The 23,770-nt window shown below is 31.5% G+C and overlaps 1 protein-coding gene across 10 annotated transcripts in view; it reads left to right on the top strand.

Annotated features, from left to right (window-relative positions):
- The window catches only part of ADGRL2 (adhesion G protein-coupled receptor L2), a 201,639-nt gene that overhangs the window by 169,451 nt on the left and 8,418 nt on the right, over positions 1-23,770 (top strand). For all 10 annotated transcript variants that reach the window (XM_061121545.1, XM_061121542.1, XM_061121543.1 and 7 more), the window contains exons 10-17: positions 5,841-5,966; positions 6,231-6,436; positions 7,512-7,685; positions 8,611-8,820; positions 9,697-9,917; positions 11,242-11,308; positions 19,590-19,681; positions 21,497-21,665. In XM_061121545.1, coding sequence (XP_060977528.1) covers positions 5,841-5,966; positions 6,231-6,436; positions 7,512-7,685; positions 8,611-8,820; positions 9,697-9,917; positions 11,242-11,308; positions 19,590-19,681; positions 21,497-21,665 — 1,265 coding nt within the window. The remainder of the gene's footprint in view (positions 1-5,840; positions 5,967-6,230; positions 6,437-7,511; positions 7,686-8,610; positions 8,821-9,696; positions 9,918-11,241; positions 11,309-19,589; positions 19,682-21,496; positions 21,666-23,770) is intronic.

Raw genomic sequence — 23,770 nt, 5'->3', positions numbered from 1 at the left:
GGATCGAACCCAGGTCTCTCGCATTGTAGGTAGACGCTTACTGTCAGGATTGTTTATATACTTCTGATACAAATCTTTTGTCAATCTGTGTATATTCTGAATGATTTCCCTTAGTATATGACTTTCCTTTCTATTTTCTTAATGATATCCCGAGAAAAGGAAAAGTTTTAATTTTGATAAAAAGTCCTCATTACCCAGCTTCAACAACATCTACGTAATCTGCTTTCACTTATTCCTCTCACCATTGTATTATTAAAGCAAACCCTAACATTACATTATTACTATAAATTATTTAATATGTATCTTAGACTTTAAGAAAAAAAATACAAGCCATTGCCATACTTTAAAAAATTTTAAAAAAAATAGGTTCAAATGATAAAAAGGAGATTTCAATTATTTAATTTTTGGAAATTTGTTAGTACCTAGTTTGTTTAACCAGTACACAAACAAGTTCGTGTACATCTGACTGATGCATTGCTCCTACAGGAGAGAAAAAAATTTTCCTTCTGCCTTCTAGGTTTTTGGCTGGTCTAATAACCTCCGATTTAAATTCCATTCCACCTGTCCTCCCCCCACCCCCAGTGATTTTCTGTTGCATCTTATGAAAAGAAACACATAATATTTGATTGTCTTTCTTCATGCTCTTAAGATTGATTAGGTGGTTTAGTTATTATCAGCCTAATCCAGCATTATAAAATTCCCTATAGTTTATTTTACCAATGTGCTTAGCAGCCAACTTGATTGTATATATCAATTTAAACTTAGTTATATTGTGGTAACAAAAACCCCAGAATCACAGCAGCTCTAAACAATAAAGTTTATAACTCCTTAACTCCGTGTCACCTGAGCCTCGACTTTGCTCTTCTCCGTACCATCTACTCCATGTTGTTTTCACCCCGGGACTCAAGCTAGTGGAACTTGGTACAATGCTGGTCGGCTGCCAGAGGTCCTAGTTTTTTCTATACACTCTTTTACTTTTCTTCCCCTTCCCACTCACTGCAGCCACTACTCAGAAATGAATTTGACAAACATAAGGACAGATAATTATATTAAAATCCCATCCACAGCACTGGCTATGAGTGAGGCTCCAGGTGGTTCTCCTATGGATCAAGTGTACTCACTTTCAGGAAGTATGTTGAACAAAGCATATATTATTTCAAGTATACAAGAGTATAGAGAAAATCATAAACATCTGTGTACCAGTCACCCACTGAGCCACATCATAGCATTTCACCATATTTACTTCAAGTTTGGAGGAAAGAAATAGGTATATATAATCTAGAAATCCTCTGGGCCCCTCCTTCCTGATCTGATTAAGAAGGCGGTAGCCATCATTCTTACTTTATAAGCATTAACAAGTTTTTATTTATTTACTTTTGCTCTACAGGTATGTGCATTTAGCAATTACTTTTCGTATTTTAGGGCTTCTCTGATAGCTCTGTTGGTAAAGAATCCACCTGTAATGCAGGAAACCCTGGTTTAATTCCTGGGTTGGGAAGATCCCCAGGAGAAGGGAAAGGCTACCGACTCCAGTATTCTGGCATGGAGAAGGCCAAGGGGTCGCAAAGAGTCAGACACAACTGAGTGACTTTCACTTCACTTTCATATTTTAACATTAATGATTTCACACTATAAATATAACTGTACATTTTTCATATTTATGCTCATTGATATGTGCATCTCTTGTTCATTCATTTGTCCTAAGAATGCACAGCTATTTAATTATGCCTGTGATAGATATTTTAGTAGCTTATGCTTTCTTGATGATACTAGAAAAACTGAGAGGAAAGTTTTTTTAATGTCTCTTACTCATACTTTATACCTTTCTAGATACATATGAGCGTACACACATGCACACGCACACACACACAAACCTGGAAATAGTTCTGGAATGATAGAGCATACCCATGTTTAACTTTACTAAATACTGCCAAATTGCTTTCTACTGCTTTACCAATTTTACACTCTCACCAGTAATATCACTGTTCCCCATCACTCTCTTTGCCAAAGTTCTATTATTGATATAAATTTTGTCATTCTAATAGACCTGAATTGATCACATATTTTAATTTGCAGTTCCCTGATTACTTAATGCGAGATACTTAATTTATTGGGTATATTAATTTTCTCTCCTGTGAATATGTTGTCCACATTTTTTCCTGTTTATCTCTTTCTCTGTAGGTAATGCATTCTGGAACAGTCTGTAAACTAATTCTTTGAAGATTACATAGTTTGCAAATGTTTATTCTGCCCGTGTCTTCTCTTTTTTGCTTTCTATATTAATATTTTGTTTTACAGAATAATAAAATCAAATTATGAGTCTCTTCTTTTAAGATTGATACTTTTGAAATCTTGCTTTAAAATAGTATTTTTTTTTTTCTTTTGGTCCCCTGACCAAGAAATGTTTCTCTGCTTTGTAGTGACAAAGATTTTATACATTATTTAGAAATGAAAAAGCTTTGCCTTTTTGCATTTATGTTTTTAATCCAACCTGACGTTTATTTTATTTATGATACTAGTGAGGGAACTAATTTTATTTTTTTCCATATGGATAATCAGTTGTTTCAGCACTTCCAAAACATAATCCATTCCTTTCCCCAATGGTTTGTCAAGATATCTCTGTCATATATCAAGTTTCTATACATGTTGGGAGTGTCTGTTTTACGTTGTTGCTGTTGTGTGGTTTTTTGTTTTTTTTTTTTTTTTAGTTATATTAATATCTGGTGAGTTCTTTCAACCCTGCTCCTTGAGGAATTGAATTCCTCTTACTTGCTTTTTGGCATATCTCTTCCATGTGCATTTTAAAATCAGCCTGTCAGGTTCCACATACTCAAAAAATTTTTGTTGGAGTTTTTTATTAGAGTTATACTAAGTTTGTAGATAGGCTTTGAAAGAAGTGTCACAGATTTATCTGTTGAGTTCTCCCAGATTGGAGCAGGATAGAATTCTCTATCTGTTGTTAGGTTTCCTAGAAAAGTTATATATTTCTCCCAATAATGTCTTATACTTTTTAAATTACAGGCTTATTTTAGGAAATAAGCTTATTTCTATTTTCCTAGGCTTATTGCTAGGAAATGTACACTATTTCTATTGTAAATAATATTTTAAAAAATTATATATTCTGATTGTTTATTAGTATACAGTTGATTTTGCTTATTGCAGCTTGATAAATTATGTTCCTTCTGATAGTATAGTCTCCCTCACATCATTATGTAGTTGACTATATTTTCTGTAAATGATTAACAAATTGCTTTTTCCTCCTAGTCTTTGTACCTTTTTGTTATTCTTGAATTACTGTCTTAGCTAGGTCTTTTAGTACAGTGCTAAGTAAAAGTTGTGATAGGGATCATCCTGACTTTTAAAAATATGCTTCTAGTTTTTCATCATTTTTTTCCTATAGGTTTGGATACTAACCCTTAACTGATAATTAAGCCTTTATCTGGGCAAGGAATTTTTGTTTTATCCTTCTTGTCTTATAAAGATTTTTTATACTACATGAATGTTGAAATTTGTTGAATTCTTTCGCTTAATATTTTCTTGTTTCTTAATTTGGCTAAATACATTAATGTGTTTTCTAATGCATTAATTTATGTATGCCTTTTTCAGTTAAACGCAATTTGTTTAGGATATACTTAACATATATATAATTAAATGTTTTACATACTTTCAATAAGTGAGAATATTCTGTAATTTTTCTTTTTACTGTTTTAGGCATCAAAATTATATATATATCTTATGAAATGAGTTGAAAAACATTTTTTTAATACTTACTGGATCAGTTTGTTAAAGATTCAGTATATATTTAACCATGAGTTCATTTTCTTAAGTGATCATAAACTGTTGAATTTTTATTTTAGTCAGTTTTGTTTCTAAGAAATTTTCCCTTTATCTTTATTTGTAGTATAAAGTTGATTATTGCATCTCTGCTAAGATCTATATTAATGGTCCTGTTTTTGAAAATTCAAACAAATTATTTTTACTATCAACATTATTTTAAGTTAAATGAAATTAACTCTTTGTTCATATATATTTGAGATATTTCATGAACGCTTAAAAGATTTCCCTCTACTCTGTCTTCTGTCTTGTTTTAAGAATAATTAATAATTGAGAACCCCTTTCAGTGTGAAGAAGAAGGAAGTATATTTTAGATGTATATTTTTGTCATTCATTGTGTCTCCTTCAAAGCATTACCCACGCATGGAAGTGATCATCTATATACTCACCTGCTTAATCTTTCTAAGCAAAGTATCTCAACCAGCTTCTGCAGCAGGTAGAATTCTAAGAGTTACAGGTCTGTCATTATAAACTTAATATTTCAGGTGCTTGACATGTGGCCTCATAGCTTATAAAAATCTCTGTAATTTTATGATTTCATATTTATAGTTGAATCTGTAAGTATTTTACAAAAGAAAGTTGAGAAAGATTTTTAAAAAATAGCATCCAAGAGTTACTCTATAATGGTATGAGTTCGTTTTCCTAAAAGGCAGTGAGTGAATTCATCACACTCTGTGTGTATGTGCATGTACATGTGTATGCACATACAAACACATGTATACGTGTTTATCTAAGTACAGAAATAGCTATTCAAGGATATATGCCATCAGAGAGGGTAAAATTTAGAGAAAAGTATGTGGACTGTATTTATTGAATTATGTGTTACTTTTAAAAATTCAAATATCTGAAATGAAAATTTTTCCATCCAGTTCCTCTCATTTCATCAAAATGGCACATTCTGATTACTAATATGAAATAGTTTAGTAGAAACAATAATATTTTTCATTCTTTTTAATAAATGTATGCTGATATAAAATATTATAACCTTTATTGGGATGATAGTAGACAACATTTATGTTGAGAATATTACTATTGTATTTTTTAAGCAGAGTTGAGCAGTATTTTTTAAACAGTCTTGCTGATCATATAAATATTCTTAATGTTTCTTTATTGACTTGACTTGATTTCCTAACATGTTTCCTAATGTTCCTACCTCATTAGAAATTTTGAACTTTGGACCATACGGCAAATGGTTTGCAAACTTTTTGTGTAGAAATCCAAGTAGTACACATTTTAAGCTTTTCTGGCCATGTGGCCTAAGCTGCAAATACTTAACTGCTATAGACAGTATGTTAATAGATAATTGAGTCCCAGTAAAACATTATTTACCAAAACAAGTGGCAGACCAGATTGCCTGACTTGAGTATGTAAAAATTGATCACTACTAGTGAGAATTAATGGGAAGTATGAACATAATGCCAGACGTAGACATTTTCTCATAAATAATGCTATGCTGGGCAACTGCTTTTAGAAATTATAGAAAACTTATTACTGCAAAATTGACCTATATAATCCTATGTATTAAAATACATTATGTAGCAATACATAGAAATAGATATCTACATGCAGTAGAGGTATTCAAATTTTATACTTCGTATTGTGTTTTACCATTACCAAGTAATGGTCACTGAAAATTACTTTAACGTAGAGTCAAAAAATAATTTTGAGATATTTTTGTTTAACATGATTTCAGTGAAACTTTGATAGTTGTGTGCTATAAATCAGACGCTTCATATTCATAGGCCAAAAGACTAGAATTAGTTGACAAAAGATATATAAAACTCTAAAGAAAATTTTAAAACAATTACACCTAAATTTTTAAAGTAGTAAAGTTTAAGACCTCTTAGAATAATTTAGTTGTTCGTTCATAATTTTGTTGTAATTGAACACTAAAGTTTTTAGAATAGTAAACAAGGAGAGTAGTGGTTTCTGTGCAATTTGACTTTTTGTCGGTGAATATAAAGAATCCCCCTTTGTTCTCCTCCTTTATCTTTTACCTTATCTAGTTCTGGAAGTTGCAGTACTCAGTACAGAAGGACAGGTCCAAGACTTTAAATTTCCGCTGGGCATCAAAGGAGCAGGCAGCTCAATCCAACTCTCTGCAAATACGGTCAAACAGAACAGCAGGAATGGTAAGATGGAGCAAAATCTTGTAAAAATTGATAGGTTTTTTGTTCAGTTAAACCTGTTAATTCTAAAATGCTGAGTATTTGACTCCTAATATAACAAATAAGGCTTAACATTTAAAAGCAGATTTAAAATAACACCTACTCTTTCCCAGTAAACTTAATCTGAATAAAGATTTCATAAGGATTTCATTTTGTTACTTTACTGTGTCTTATCTTATTTATAAGCATATTTTCTGTAAAGACATATGACTGTTTTTACCTTCCTAGGTCTTGCAAAGTTGGTATTCATCATTTACCGGAGTCTGGGACAGTTCCTTAGTACCGAAAATGCAACCATAAAACTGGGTGCTGACTTCATTGGTCGAAATAGCACCATTGCAGTGAATTCCCACGTCATTTCAGTTTCAATCAATAAAGAATCCAGCCGAGTATACTTGACAGATCCTGTGCTTTTTACCTTACCACACATTGATGTAAGTTATGTATGCTAATGAAGTAGTGGAAGGTTATAAAACCAGTGAGGATGGAAAGCAAAACTGACATGTTGTGGATTGAGAGAAGGGGAATGGAGAAGTGGCAGAGAGGAAAGAAAAGACTTCCTATTTGAATTTCAAATGTTGGACTAGGTCAGAGACACAAGTTTATTTAAGTCTGTGAACATAAAATTAAATGAGCCTGGTTCAGTGATTATTAGAATTTAAGTGTATTCTTAATGAAAGCTAATTCAGTAATCAACAGGAAAATGTAAATGCCTGTAATTTGTTTTAGAATGAAAATTAACTCTTACCTTACCATCATGATAACGGAGTACTAGGACTCTGCCTTTTTCATGTGGCAGATCTTTTTGGTTTGTTTTGTGTTATACTAACACACATTATCAAGCAGTGTTTTTTTAACAATATAGAATTGAAGAGATGTGATTCCTCTGCTATACCTTAGGACGCAAGTTAGTAGTTAGATAATTGCGCTGTATTGGAAGATTGTCTGCAGAATTTGGCTGTAGTTAGAGTGAATAAGTGGGCATAGATAGCCATGTAAATCTCCACAATTGGCAAAGAACAATACATTTGTGTGGCTGTTTTCTTCTCATATTTTCTGTAGTTTGCTTCACTCTCTTTAGAGCCTTGATGTACTAACTATAGGATTTGAATCATCTCTATTGTGTCCCTTACAACAAAAATGGGCCCAAAACAAGATGGATTTTTAAACACTTGGTCCATAGAGAATTTATCAGAGCAAATTTTGTCAGAAAAGAAAAAATGAATCTGATATACCATCAGTATGTAAAATCAGAAGATGGAAATTGTAATTGTGTAAAATGGGTCTTTGGTAATTTAGAGTATACTTTAGAGTGTTTCGGACTATAAAGCCCCTTTTAAGTTAGATATCTGCCTTGTATAACATAGCCTACAATTTTGCTGATGAAAAACTTTATAGTCCGAAACATGCAAAAGTTTAATCTAAATTACCTTTTACACATATTAAACAATTGCTATTGCCATCTTAGAGTATAAAATCCTAATTTTATCTTGTCATTTTATTTCCCAGCCTGACAATTATTTCAATGCAAACTGCTCCTTCTGGAACTACTCAGAGAGAACTATGATGGGATATTGGTCTACTCAGGGCTGCAAGCTGGTTGACACTAATAAAACTCGTACGACGTGTGCATGCAGCCACCTAACCAATTTTGCAATTCTCATGGCCCACAGGGAAATTGCAGTAAGTATTTGCACTTCTAATTAGTAGCAGAGAAAAACCTCAGAGATTCAAAACAGCTTGTGTAATTGTCCCTTCTTTGGGTGCTTATCGTAACTAAAAAGCAAACAAAGTAATGTGGATTTCTAATTGTTTCTACACTGTCCATGTATTTTAGGCAGTTTCAACACTATATATTGTTACTTCTCAAAATCATGTACTTCATAGACTTGTTCTAAGTTTTTCCCCTGTGGTCAGGTGTTAAGCAGAGGCATCAGGGATTTAAAAAACTAACAGCAACAATAGATTATATAAAAGAGACAGAGGGTTTAAATATTAACATGCCCTCCCCATCTTAAATGTTTGAATCTCATTTCAAAACTTTTCGGTAAGTTCCCAAACACTTTGCACACTCTATAAGACTGCAGATTATGAAAGATCAGAAAGACTTCTGGGATATTTTAGAATTCATTTCTTCTTCTGATTAAGAGAACAATACCCAGAAGATAAAAATATTTTAAGAACTACAGCATGAAAACTCTCAGATCTACTATGTACTTAACTCTTAGTATATAAAATCTCAGGGAGAAAATTAAAATTTAAAATATGACTTATTTGTTAGTCTGGAAATTCATTAAAATACCAATTATTTTTAAATAACTAGTCTTTAAAATGTTTTCTGTGTTTATGTAAGTAATTTCAGTCATTTTCTAAGTAGAATCTTCTACTTTCATAGATGATTCTTTGAATATAAAATTCAATAAGATAGTATTGAACTGTTACATGATTGAAAAAAAATTTGTTTTAGCATTGAGCCCCATTTGAACACACATGAATATTCAGAGTTTAGTATTAAAAGACAAACTCTCACATGTGTAACTCATATTATATTTATTTAATGTAACATAGGAATACTAAAGTCCTTCATATTTATTTTTTTTATTTTCAGTACAAAGATGGAGTTCATGAATTACTCCTTACAGTCATCACCTGGGTGGGAATCGTCATTTCCCTTGTTTGTCTGGCTATCTGCATCTTCACTTTCTGCTTTTTCCGTGGTCTGCAGAGTGACCGTAATACTATTCACAAGAACCTTTGTATAAACCTTTTTATTGCTGAATTTATTTTCCTAATAGGCATTGATAAGACAAAATACATGGTAAGTACCCCTTCCATTTGTTGACCTTGTATCTCTGAAAATTATTATTATAACAAGTTATCCACATGTGCTGCTGTTAATATTTGACCTTATAACTTAATATAGTTGACATGGCAATATTAAAGGATAATTTATAATAAAAGACAACCCAATCATTAAGTAATATTGTGGGTTAATTCATTTCTTATATTAAGGTACTGTTGCATTTTTCTGGGTTTTAATAAAACACGTAATTTGAGTAGAAGAATGCTGGGGACACTAAAATGAAAAGATAATATTAAGTTTTTCATTTTGTTTACCTAGTCATTCTGACCAGTGATCATTCCTCATAATCTGAGCAATTTATTCTTTATCATGAGGTCTCAATGTAAGAAAGATAACTTAGTTAATGCTTTACACTATAGAATAAATTGGAGAATGCTCCACAATATGACAGGAAAATGATGTTAACTAATTAGAGCTAGTATATTTACCATTAAAGCAAAATTTTTAAAATTCTCTAATAGAAAAAAGTAGAACTTATGTTTTTGGGAGCAATTTTTCTAAAGATTTTTAAAACAAATTATCTACAAATAGAATATTCAGATTTAAAATATGTAATTCTAGAAGAGAAATGTTTTCTTATTTGCGTTTAGTTTTACTAAAAATACAAATGTCTTATAGTGATGATATTTTTAGCACATCTAGCATTACACTTCATAAGCATTGAGTCATATTTAGCAGTATTTTCACTTATTAAAATAAAAGATTTTTAAGAAGCAGTCATTTAAATAATGATGTATCTTAAAGACACTATCAGTGAATACTGTATAGTTTTGAAGTGGTCTGTTTATATTGACGTGTTCCCTTTTGGGTTTTTGCTTCTTTCCTTTATAGATTGCATGCCCAATATTTGCAGGACTGTTACACTTTTTCTTTTTGGCTGCTTTTGCTTGGATGTGTCTAGAAGGTGTTCAGCTCTATCTAATGTTGGTTGAAGTCTTTGAAAGTGAATATTCAAGAAAGAAATACTACTATGTTGCTGGTTACTTGTTTCCTGCCACAGTGGTTGGGGTTTCAGCTGCTATTGACTATAAGAGCTATGGAACAGAAAAAGCGTAAGTAATTGCAAGTGACCTGAGTGTTTTTCAAGTGAATAATTTTTTTTTAAAGCCTGTTAGCTGTCAGTGAGGGTCCCTGACAGACTAAAATAGCATCTGAAAGCTTTATTGGTAAGAGAATGGGCATGCCGTGCACAAATTACAATCAAGTCTTTTGTAATTTTCTAGGTTCAGAGGATTTGTACTCTGGTGAGGCAGATTCTAAATTATGGACTTTCTTTTTAACACAAAAGATTGACCTGAAACAAATTGAAAAAGTAAATAACTTTTTAGCCTTAGAAAGATATTAAGCAAGAAATTCTTCTGAACTTAAAGCATCTGACAGGTTTAACTACTCAGTTTTTAAGCTAATGCTTCATTAGCTCTCTTTGTGCAGCCGACCCTCTAGCTAACTCTTGTTTTGAATTGTGACAGTACCACACTCCATCCCATATGTTTTACTTTGATAATATTTTATCAGGCAGTTTGAAAGGATTAAAATAAGTGACTGTCATTCATTTATAAAAAAAAAAAAATACAGGTATTTATGGAAAGTGACAGAAGGTAGACATAGCCATGTTTCTAAGGATTTTGTTTGCTAGAGGCATGAATTTGCCTTCCAATTCTGTTTATTTTTTCCTTTGATAAAATTAGTTATATAAAGATTCTTTGGACTAAAGAAAGCTTTTTGACTACACAGATGATGAAAGACAAAAGAAATTCGTTGGGGATTCAATGTTGTATGAAGAATGAACTACTAAGTAAAATCTGTCTTAATAAGTTTATGCATCATTTACTCTAATAATGTATGAATTCTATGCTTGGATTTTTTTTTTTCCCTAGTATCCATCCATTCCCAATTGAGGTGTTATATTTGTGATATACTGTTTTACAACAAACATTACATCTGAACACTTATTTTTTTCTTATCCTTTGTGTTCCAGACGGGTGAAACATTTTAGCTCAGATGTAGATCTGAAAGGCAAATTTTGAAGATAAGAACTTTAGAACAATGAGACAATTTGGAATGCTGAGTTTCAAGTTTTTCTTAGTAAACTGAGAGGTTTTAATTTTTCAGGATTGGGGTGGGAGGTTATTGTTTTCCCAATACAGTTATGTATGTCTTTATCAAATTTAAAACCTGAAATGAAGAACAATAGTTTGAGGTAAATAATTACTACTCTTTAAGTCAGAGCCAACTCAATTATTAAAATTGTTCTTGTCCATGATAAATCAATTTTCAGAGACAACTGTAAAGATAGTTTTGCTTGTTAGATTTTTAAAATTCTGTCTTACTTGTGACGTTGAGGATCCACTTAATGTTCTTTTCTTTTCCTAATAGTTGCTGGCTTCATGTTGATAACTATTTTATATGGAGTTTCATTGGACCTGTTACCTTCATTATTCTGGTAAGCAGACTCTGCTTTTCTTTCCTTTTTATTTTTGCCGTTTTAGCTGTACAATGGAAGTAAGGATAATTTGTTTTACTGTTTATCTGTCTATACATGCCAAGATTTTATTAACATGTCTAGTTTACAAAAGAAAATAATGTATATTTTACCTATGATATAGTTATTGAGAGTTTATATACATGCTAATTAGTACCATTTCTGAAAACCCTCTTTCTTTTAAGAAGTACTTTTTTCCTCATTTGTAATTTAGTTTGCAGAAATGTGATGTCATAATCTAATATATGTATATATGTAAATGTATATATAAAAGCCATGTTAAGATTGTATGATTTGAAAGTAGTTTGAGAATTAGAAAGGAATAATATGTGTAGCATATTCTGTTTTTGACTAGTGAAGTTTTTTACTAAGAGGTTTAGTTTAGGTAGTTATGTCTTCATAATCTATAGTATTAGCTCTGCACCAAGCCTGTATAGCATTTATGAATTAAATAAATGTTTTATAGAAGTAAAAGAAAATTAGGTTAATGTTTATTATCATAATTTCTACTTAGTAATTTAGTCCTTTTAAATAAATTCCAAACCCAGATTCTTTCTAAGGGACAAAACAGTTATTTTTTTTAAGCTTACAGTAATAAAATAATACTAAATGAATTTTAAATTCATTAGAAATAAAATTATTTTTCTAAGACTTAAAATACCAAATGCACATATTGGTTTCCAAGAAATTTTGTTTTAAAATGAACTTAATACAACTTAAGTAAAAGACATTAAGGTTTTTTTTACTTAAATTATCACCAATCAAATATTTGAAATACAGTTGAAATTTTTATAAAAGCTAAAATATTTGGATTTCAGTATTTAAAAGCCATTCACTCAGTTTTAACATCATGCTGTTATAAATAATGGTTTCTGACTATTGTAAGATTGAAAATGAAGCATAATCAACTTTATATATCACCTATGTCTTTTTATTTCTATCAAGGTTGTTTTTTCTATAAAAAAGTGACACAGTAAGCTTATTAAGATATTTCCTATGGTTAGTAGTATTATAATTATAGTTACTAGTATTTTAATAAAATTAAGAAAAAATTTTAGTAGTTCAAGGACACGTAAAACTATCTCAAGTGTATACCCTTTTGTCATTAAAATAAATCATTTTATACAGTTACTTATAAAAGTAAAATGAAAATTTGAGATGAATGCCTATAGTAAGCACACCAGTAAAACACTCCCAAGTGTTCCTTGGAAAGTTGATTTCTCATCAGAGTTATTCAATCCAGATGATCCAGTGTTTGTTCTTGGTTTACTTAAATTAACACAGCCTGAGCCTATCTTGATTTAAATGATAAACAGCTGAGTTGAAGAGGTATGGTCCTCAAAGACACAGGCTTCTTTTTTCCCTGAGCTGTTGGCCAAACATTGATACCTTGAAAATTGTAAAGACCATTGTAGCGATATTTGATCTATACATCTGTCCTACTGCAGTTTTTCTTTATTTTTCTTTTTTTTATATCAGAAGATAAATACTGACTTTAGAATATTAAAAAACCTTTCACATGGCAAAAGGAGTTAACGTTCCTTTATCCTCAGCTTCCAGCAAGAAAAGAAGTAAAGGATGTTTTATTATGTTGCCCATTTATAGTGAGAGCCTACTATTATTTTATAGCCTTGTCATTATTATCTTCTACCAAATCATTTATATTGAGATGTGAAGGGCTTTGGGGAACAGTGTTCTCAACTTAAAAAACAAAACAAAACAGCAGGTAGCAATCACAGTACAGATCCTTGGAGTAATTCTCCTTCAATTACTTTGCCCTCTAATCGTCCCAACATAGAAAGACAAAGAATTGTATTGAGGTGTAAAACATTATCTCAAATGTAACCTAAAGTGAGATATATGATTTTTCAGCACGTTTGTTTAGTATTAATGTGTGTGTGTATATATGTGTGTATATACATATATATCTCCTTATGGTGATATAGGTCATTTAAAAATCAGTGCAGACACACTCGAGCAAATTACACAAAATAAATTATATTGTATACTACCCTTTTAAGGAGTAACAAAAATTACATATTGATATTCCTAGAAAGCATAGTTTTGTATTTCCAGCTTTCTGAATTGAAATCATGTAACTTTAGTAGTATTAAATAAGTGTACATTTTTAATCATTTTCAATGAAGGAAAAAAAAACATGTTATAGGAGATAAAACTTCCTACTTCTGTATTTCTATAGGATATCTTGCCTACAGGCACTAGAGTTATTATATCTATGAGAAAAGTGCTTGTAAGTAATGAGCAGTGGGAAACCATTAGTATGCCTGAAATAGTTTAATGAAAGCTTGGATCATGACACGTCAGGAGCTGTTCTTATCATTTGGACAGCTCCATCTGCATCATTAATAATTAATTCAGTTCAGTAAGAGTTCAGCTCACACACTCATTTAGAAGTCTTCCTCTGAGAACACCTCCCTGGCTGCTAGTCCCAGGGAGAAATAGGTTTCTGCTTGGCTAACAGCAAAGATCTGGAGATACAAGTGCAGTTTTAGAGTTGCATTTGCTAGGTAGCAAAAGCTCTAGGGAGGACAAAAAGGGTCAGAACATGTGCAGTTCAGTTAGGTTACTTCAGAGTGGTGTTTCTGTTCTTCTGTCTTATCATATCCATGTCAGCACTGCAAGCTGTGGAATGAATTTTAAGCTGCTAAGCTCAGACGGATATGATTCAGTTGAGCAGGTGGATGGCTTTAAAACAAACCGTGCACTTCTGTAATCTATGGTACCTTTTCCTTTCTTTAAACTTCTTTGTATTTTCATGATCATCAATGTGAGTGAGAATTAGCTAAGCCATATCATCAAGTAGTGATGAATTTTATCAGCAAATTACACTGGCAGAGTGTTTTAGCAGTAATTTATGAAATTATTTTGGGGGGATAAGGAGGAGAGTATTATTTATTATTAGAAGAGAAAATGCCCTGTTTAGCAATTTAACACTTTTTAGCTGAAATTCTTTTCAATTTGCTTTCACTCTTTCACATAGAATTCCATTAAGAGATACCTATCTATTTACCTGTGTACACACATAGAGAGAGAGAGCAGAATTAAAATCTGATTAATTCCTGGATGAGTTGCTTCATCTCCAAACTTAATCTTAATTATGGACATTTAGGCTGGTGAATTAACATAAAACATGTAGCACAACTCTTTTACCTTGTACTTACTAGAGGCTTCTACATGAATGATTAGCGACATATGTACCAGCTGTAGACAAATCTCTATGTACATAGCTGTAACTCCATCTTTTTCGTTTCTCACTGATGCATCACACCTTTCAACTTATCCCAAAATACTGTGTTTAGACTTAGTAGCATTTATGTTGGAAAGAAAAAGAACATGAGGTCAAAAAATGGTTTCATTGGACTTGAAGTGATAACAATAGTGGTTGGGTGGTGAAGACAATTCTTCTCATCCTTTTTGCCTGCCTTCCAGTGGAAATAGGGAGAAATCCTCATTGATGGTTGTGATTTCATTTGTTAAATGCATAAGAAAGGCAGGAAAATAAATCAGAAAGAAAAAAGTGAGGAGAAAGAAATCACATACTCTGAACAGAAAAATAAAAAGCACAAAGGTATATGGCTGGAAATAGCCATATATGTCATAGGGAAAATGCTAAGACGAAAACACTCAGTATGTCATTTGAAACTAAGGTTGTCAGTCTTCAGGTGACTGTTTTGAACAACAGATTTTGTCAGAGATGTTTCTTTTTGCCCCTCTGTTTCTTGTTTTGATTCACATAATTATATTTTAAAAGAACAGAGTAGAAAAGAAAAAAAAATCTATTGAAATGTCTTATTATACAAAATTATGACTTATTTGAATGCATTGCCTCTTGAGAAAGATCATAAGAGCAATTTTTATCAATGACACTAAAAATTAGCATTTGCAGTTTTAGACACTGGAGAAAATATGAGAACTTTAAATCAAAATTTTAAAAATTTGTTTATACTTCAGTAAATATTTTGTTTAATTTCAGAAAATATTTCACTCATGTATTTTGGTGATAATGTATTAAAATGTTCAATTCTTAGATAGTAGAGTTTTTTTTCAGAAATAATATATATTAGTGATTTTTAATGTGGCATTGAAGAAAAATAGTTCACACTTAGCATTTTTGCTTTTATGATTCACAATAAGTCTTGCATGTCTTTTTTCATAATTTGTCTTAAAATAATGATATTATATCCTGTTAAAGATACCATTGCCTCATTAATTGTGTATCGTCATAATTCAAAGATTAAATTAGTGTCAGATTTAACTAAATTTCTTAGCAACCTGACTACTAGTGCCTTGGCTAAATTTTTATTTTCAGTTTCTGTAAATTAGAGAATTCACAGGCACTTGTGAAAGAATCTGATACAAGAATTCTACTGTGGTTTTATGATTATTTCTCTAGGATTTTAGATTTTCTTTTTTAAATAGACTCACTTTAGGAACACCTTTTGGAAGCAATTTTAAATAAGTTAGAAACAACAGTTTTTTTTTTTCCCCACTAGGATTTTATTGGTTTGTGTGATATTTATCTGTGTGTGCATATAACTAGCACAATCAGGTTTAAGAAAACAAAACTATTCAATGTACAGTTTGGCTAGTAGGAATAGTGTGTGGGCATTTTAGCCATTTGCTGAGTATGGATGGTAGTGTTTTGCAAAGGGAATGGAGAATTGGTTATTATGGCAAGTCCATCAAATGGGAATCATTTGAGAAGCACACTTTCTTATGTCATTCATACAGGATTTTATGTATTAATTTTATATATTAATTAATACTATATCAATTCATTTATCATCTCTTATTGATTTGTAATTAGATTACTCTTTAGAGAAGTGGAACCTTTTAAAAATTTACAAAACTCTTTGTATAGTATATCCTTTTTTTGCTGGAGATTCCTAATTTTATGAACCAGAATAAACTGGCCAGTTTTATTGACAAGATTGGGCCATGGAGCTAGAAGACAGTATATTGAATCTCAGCATTGACACTATATTAATAGCAGCTACGTAGTCTTTGGCAATATACTCAACATCACAAATTTGTAAAATAATCAATTCAGTGGGTTTCCCAGGTGGCACTAGAGGTAAAGAACCCTCCTGCCAGTGCAGGAGACCTAAGAGATGCAGGTTCAATCTTTGGGTCAGGAAGAGCCCCTGGAGGAGGGCATGGCAATCCACTCCAGTATTCTTGCCTGGAGAATCCCATGGACAGAGGAGCCTGGTGGGCTACAGTCCATGGGGTCTCAGAGAGGTGGACACAACTAAAACGACTTAGCACGCATGCACTTCTGGAATAGGATTATAGGTTTTTGGTGCTATTTCTTTTTCCCTGTAATTTTCTGTATCATCTGAACTTTATGTCTTGTGCATGTTTGCAGCTAGGAAGAAACACTGAACATATATACATTAAGAAACCCTCAGTAGGGGAAGGGGAAAAGAAGGGGAGATGTTTTTTAAGGAGTAAATGAAATATGTTTTCTGTGGCAGTTCCAAATTGGTTAGTTCTATCTTAACAAGAAAAAAATGTCTTTGTATCATATTTGAGCTCTATTTTTACATAGGTACACTTCATTTTTATTTCAATTTTATTAGAAAATGAGCTAGTTCTTAAATAACTGATTTTTTTTTGCTTGGTTTTTCTTCATTGAAAAATATGTTTGAATGGATTCACCCCCACAATTTCACATTTTCTACTCGTTTTCTTTTTATGGCATAATACTTGATACATCCATATTTTTTCACATTCACATTCTTTTCTTTCCTTGTATTAGTAGTTTTGATGTGACAGTGGATAATATCTTTTCTTTTTTTTTTCCATTTATTTTTATTAGTTGGAGGCTAATTACTTTACAGTATTGTAGTGGTTTTTGTCATACATTGATATGAATCAGCCATGGATTTACATGTATTCCCCATCCCATTCCCCCTTCCCACCTCCCTCTACCCGATTCCTCTGGGTCTTCCCAGTGCACCAGGCCCGAGCACTTGTCTCATGCATCCAACCTGGGCTGGTGATGTGTTTCACCCTAGATAATATACATGTTTCGACGCTGTTCTCTCGAAACAATATATTTTCTTTCCTTTAATATACTACTATTTTATTCCTGAGGGGATAATTAATATGCTTAGAAAATAATTAGCTCCAAACTGTGGCCCTTTGTGCTTTGGAAAATTATTTAAGAAAAAGTGTTAGAGTGGAGGGGCAACCCTAAGTCTAGAAGTTTGTAATAAATAAATGGTTTCATCAGGATGTTCAAAAAGAAGGGTCAAAATATTTAAATGATTTTGACTTTGAAGCTGTTAAGGCAGCCATTCTTACCTAAGAGTTGTAATCAGTTTGTTTCTTTAAATGGGTTTTGGTTTGTTTGTTTTTAGGATATGTAGAGTACCTGTTTTTAATCATTCCTAAATTGCCCTGGTTAAGGCTTACTGTTATATAAAATAAAAAATAAAAACATTGCTGATTTTGCCTTTACAAAAATTATAGAGATAACTGTACCATGATTCTTTAAAAACCAAATTAAATATTTATTGTACTATCAGAAAAATCTCCCAAATTTCTCAAAGGCAATAAATTGTGTCTTACCCACAATACAATAAGCACGTTCTTATGTAGAGCAGTAAGGTCAATAAATATTAGTTGAATGAAATGCATGATACTGTAATATCCCTGAAAATGTAAGCCTTTATTTATATATGACTAACTGGACTTTATAACCTCCCGAATACAAAGCTAGAATTTTTTTTTACAAAATTATTTACTTTTTCTCTAGGCCGGTATTTTAAGAAATTAATTTTTAAGTGCTTTTTTAAGTGAAGAGCTTCTTTTGTCTTCAAGTAATTAACATCAAACAATGGAATGCTATCTGCCAGCACTTTAAAATTATTCCCATTAACCTCATTTTAGTCCTTAAGAGGAAATTCTACATCTAAGAGAAATAACAAGGTGCAGTAGACAAAAGGACTGATATATGGCTTAGATTAAAGCTTTTGCTCTGTTCCTAAATTCATTAGAAAGGACTTGAAAATTTTCTTTATTGCCTTACATCATTTTTCCTAATTATAAAATCAGAAGTAGTGATGTATGAGTAAAATAGTGTTATCATTTTATCAGATGGTTTTGTGACTCAGTAAAAACTATGTTACTGTGACAAAGTTATGTGGATTATTTACCACTAAGGAATTGCTTTTGTTTTTACATATTTCTAAATATACCATTTGTGCTTGCACTTAATCACAGTGCTCACAAAATAACTTCATTTTGCCTTTTTAAAAGTAGTATTCTGAAGTAAATAAAATGTCAAAAAAAAAAAAAAACCCAATAGCAAATTTAGCATAGTTTTATTTTTGGAGCATAAAAATGGAACTGCCTTCACTCCATGCAGCATTCTGCCAGGCTTCCATAGAAGCAAATGGAAATCACATATCCCTAACTCTTCTCAGTCAAAACACACCCCTTTTTCTTCTGAAGTTCATTCAAGTTGATTCCCCAGACTGTTCTTCCATGTCAGGTTCCATCTTCCCCAGTTAGTAATCGTTGCATAACTGAGTGTTTGGAGGGACTCAAAACAGACTTTCTTTAGAATTTACCTACTTCCATTCAGTGTAGAGACATCAGGAAAAAAGAAATGATGTCCTTTAACACTTAAATAGCAAATAAATTTATATTTTTTAAAAGTTATATCTTAGTTTATATAACCAGGAACCACATTTCATAAGTTATCTCATTTGATCCTTAAACATTACTTTACAAAAGGATTGTTCAAATATTATTTTCCTCATTTTATCAGCCAAAATCAAGAACTAGACTCTCAACTAAGTTTTAGGGTCTTAAATTCAGAGATATTTCCATTATAAACTGCATAATGTAAATGCCCCTTGTAAAGAACTCACTTCATATTTTCATTAGATGGTGTTTAGCCCGGAGTACCTCTAGCTAAAGCCACTAGGCTTTCTAATTTATTTAATCATCACCACATGATACTTATTTAATGAGGTTGCAATTTCATGTCAAATGATCTATTAAAAAAATCAGTCATACATGGCCAGAAAATTTTTTGTGTAGACTCAACTTGATCATTGCATAAGTAATGATAAGTAAACTAAAATTGAGTCAGTGTCTACCATATACTCATGTTATTGATATTTAACTGCATTAACCCATTAAGTATATTGTAATAATGTATTTAACTTTTTCTCATAGTTATCTAATTCTTTATTTGTTGTAACAGCTAAATATTATCTTTCTGGTGATCACATTATGCAAAATGGTGAAGCACTCGAACACATTAAAACCAGATTCTAGCAGGTTGGAAAACATTAAGTAAGTATTTTGTATTTTAATTTTAGTGCTTGACAAACTAAGTGAAAGATATTCTCCACAGCGAATACATGAATACCATCTTTCAACTGTAGAAATTATTCAGAATGAAATTTTACTGATCAAGTTTGAATCTCACTGTTACCATGTCACAGACAATGGTCAGAAATTAGATAATAATTTCTGTCATGATCTAGAGCCAAAAAAATGTTTTAGTGCCTTTATGGAAATTCCATAAACTAGCAATCTCATTTAAATTTAAAATGCAGTTCAAAATGATGTTCCTGTTTGCATGACTGATATGATTATATTAAGTTTGTTTTGTTAAATGACTTTTTGATTTAAGGATTCTGAGCAGTTTCTACTTCTAATCCTGTTTTCCTAAGAGAATTTGCTCCATTACTATTGTTAACTTGGAGATTATCTGTTGTTTTCATGATAATTAAATAAATGTTTACTTTAATTCAGGGTTGAAAAAACGGAAATATCAATGGAAAAAGTGCTATCCAATTACAAAAAATCGATAGCTGTTGAAAAAAATTAATAAGAGTTTTCAGTTATTTTTTAAAATATGAGTTAATTTAAAATCTGAGGAGATATTGTTCAAGTTGGTTATAATGGGGTATAGAAAATATTTTAAATGTTAAAAATGGCAGATTTTATAGTAAAGGTAATTTTTTTTAAATTAGATGTTTTAGATAGGTTAGTGCCAGCTCTCATTGCATGTTGCATGGTAAGAGAGAGAGCTAATCTTTAGCATCTCTCTCTTTTCTTCCTTTTCCTCTTTCTGTCTTCTCATCTACACCAGTAATTACCGTGTTTGTGATGGCTACTATAATACGGACTTACCTGGGTAAGGTAGAATGCTACATTAACAAATTTATGGCATGATTTATATTTTTACAAATCCGTCAATATCATGAATTGCCCTTAATTTTTAAATTATTTTGGAATATCTTATTTGCTAGAGTATTTTAAACTATAATATGCCTTTATTTTTTAATTGCTTGCCTCTGCATTTTGACTTTCTTAATTTTGACTAATTTTATAAAATATATAAATGCTTTCTTATTACTTTCTATTTTAATTCTGTCTAATAATTTTGTTTCTCTTTTCTGCTTATAATGCTTTCTAGCTATGAAGATAATAAGCCATTTATCAAGTAAGATCATTAGTTAGACATGGAATGCACTGACTTTAAATCCTTTCATTCCGTCCTATTTTCTACAGTTCTTTTTTCCTTAAGCTATTCATGATGAAATCTCTCCAAAATTATTTTATTTTGAAGTTGTTCTCATGTTTTTGTCCCATTTCAGCTAGGCTTCTTCATGCTTTAGTTATAAAACCTTAGGTTCACCTAAGATTAGTTTCCTAGAATCTGAAGTTCAGGTGTTAAGTGATTATCTGCCATTTAACCTTTCTGTATGTGTCACATTATTCAGTGTCATGAGTGCACCACAGGACTAAAAATTTAGGAGTAAACTAATTAAGGACTCCTTAATTTCTTTTACCACAGTGCACATAAAAGACAATAGAGTCATGGGGGTTAATTTACACCTTGTATTTTAATATAGTTTTCATACTTATTTATTCTGAATAAGAAAAGGTCATACCTGCTGTTGCTGTTTTCACTGGAGACTGCAGTACTAAATGCTATTGTTCTTTCTTTAATCAATGAAAGGTTAAAGCCAAAATGCTGTTGAATTTGAATATGAACATAGAGAAAGTCAACTGCTACTAATGATATGCTAATATTTAAGTGTGATATGTGTTGTTCTCTCATTGAATCTGTTAATAAAATTCACTTTATTTTTTCAGGTCTTGGGTGCTTGGCGCGTTCGCTCTTCTATGTCTTCTTGGCCTAACCTGGTCATTTGGGTTGCTTTTTATTAATGAGGAGACTATTGTGATGGCATATCTCTTCACCATCTTTAATGCTTTCCAGGGAGTGTTCATTTTCATCTTTCACTGTGCTCTCCAAAAGAAAGTGAGTGAAAACTTGTTCTTTGATTTGAAAATAATACATTTAATAGAGATTTTAAGTTACCACTGGCATATTATTAATAGCATCATATTTTACTCATAAATTAATTGTAATGCAAGTCAGGAGGTTCAGGCTTCACATATAAGATATGTCAACACCAGTCATCTCTTGAATCTCAATTTGGCAATATTATAAACTAGATACTTGTAAGATTTTTTCTTTGAAGTCTACAAAAATGCTTTGTGCAGAGGGTATACAAGATAAAAAAAAAATTAAATAATCTTGTTCTTTCTCAGTATAAGGAATACAGTAGTTCAAAACAAAAATTGAGTATAAGGTTAAACGGCATCAATTTTAAAAGCATAAGATATATAAGTATGAATATTAATGTTGCCTTTTGAGTAATTTTGAAAGAATTTAAAACCCAATAATTTCATATTTCCCATCTTATTATTTTGTCCTGATTTAATGTTAAGTGGAGTCAGCAAAAATGATTCAAAAATTAAAGTTGCAGGTGAAAAATTTTAATCTATTGTAAGATGTAAACCTAAGAGAATCAACTAGCTGCCATTTAAGTTTAAAATTTCCATGCCTTTCACTAGGTATCATCCTTTCCCTGTCTGCATATCTAATGTAGTCTTTTTATTCTGTTATTACTAGTTGGTCACTAAATTGAACAGAGAAATAGAATTGTGAAAGTGAAAACTATTAAGTTTTCAGTCCTGACAAGATGATAGTGTTGTTACTTCCATCAGCTCGGAATAAGCTATAATTTTGAGATAATGACAGTGGAATGTGCAATACTGACAGATAATGTACATTCATAGCAATATAGGCATTAGGCAAAACCAACACCAGAGGGTATTATTTGAATAAAATACCATTGTGATTGTCATTGTCTTGGTTATATAGCATTTCAGAGCAGTTAATAGCCATTAAATGTGCAAAAATTTTTTTGATGTATCATGTCTTATTTAATAACACTGAACTTTAACTTCCTAAATACTATACAGGTATGACCTTGTAATTACTTTGGCTTTTAAATATTTTCTACATAGATGAGCAGGTTATATACATGCAGATGATCATCATAACTTCAGTCAGATGTTTTTGATAAAGCATAAACTTAGCAGAAAAAGAATGACATCGTCATTATTTCCTCATAGGGTTTGTGTATTAATTTTGCAGAGATCTTGCTGTGCTTGTTAATTAACAATTATCTCTTAAGTTATTGTGTTTCACTTCATTTGAACAAGTTCTACTTAGTCTTGGATACGTCATACTGGATATTGCCATGATGAGTTGTTAGAACCTAATATAAGATGATTTAGTTAAAATCATGGTTCTAACTGCTTGAGTGAGTATATTTAGACAAAGAAAATACTTTGAAAGTTCAACCACTTTGTTATTTGTTCTAATAGCTATAATTAAATAAAGCTAAAAGAATGAAAATGCAAGTGCACTTAGATTTTAAAGGTCATTAGTGACTTTAATTCTCTAGTTTCCCAAGGAATAAGTGTCAAGAGTTTTGGTCTTTGCAGTGACAATGGTCATAGAACTATGATCTGCAGGGAGGAGGTGTGGAAGGTTGTCAGGGGGCTTTGAATGTGTTTTGAAACCTACTAGAAAAAAATAATTTCATGTGCAGCCTTTCATCCTTCCTCCTTATAATTTCAAAGTCTGGCTGTTAGCTACATGAAGCATATTTGTATGCCAAGATATACCTTCACAGAATCCAGAAATATCCCCCACTCCTCCCAATTCTTGACCACCTAAGTGGGGCCCTATTATTTAGCATTGCTTGGACTCCACTTTTTAAACTGTAGTCTTTCATTTAGGCCTAAGAACTTTTCTATCTATTCATATATCCAAGCTTCAGGGGAAAAGGGAAATTACGTGGGTAACTCATTAATGTGAATGGAAATTGCATAAATAGTTCCCTTATGTGCTAATGAAGTGAACTAAGCATCTCAGACTCTACACTAAGTGTTAGAGCTAGACACATCAGAAAATGAAGAAAACATTCCATCCTAATTAATGGCATATGTATCAAAGGACATTATTTCCCCTTTATTCTTGTGCCAATGCAGTCTTTCATTATAAAGAAG

This window comes from Dama dama, chromosome 20 (genome assembly GCF_033118175.1).
Source record: "Dama dama isolate Ldn47 chromosome 20, ASM3311817v1, whole genome shotgun sequence".
Taxonomy (NCBI): Eukaryota; Metazoa; Chordata; class Mammalia; order Artiodactyla; family Cervidae; genus Dama; species Dama dama.
This window is presented reverse-complemented; position numbering and strand designations above follow the sequence as displayed.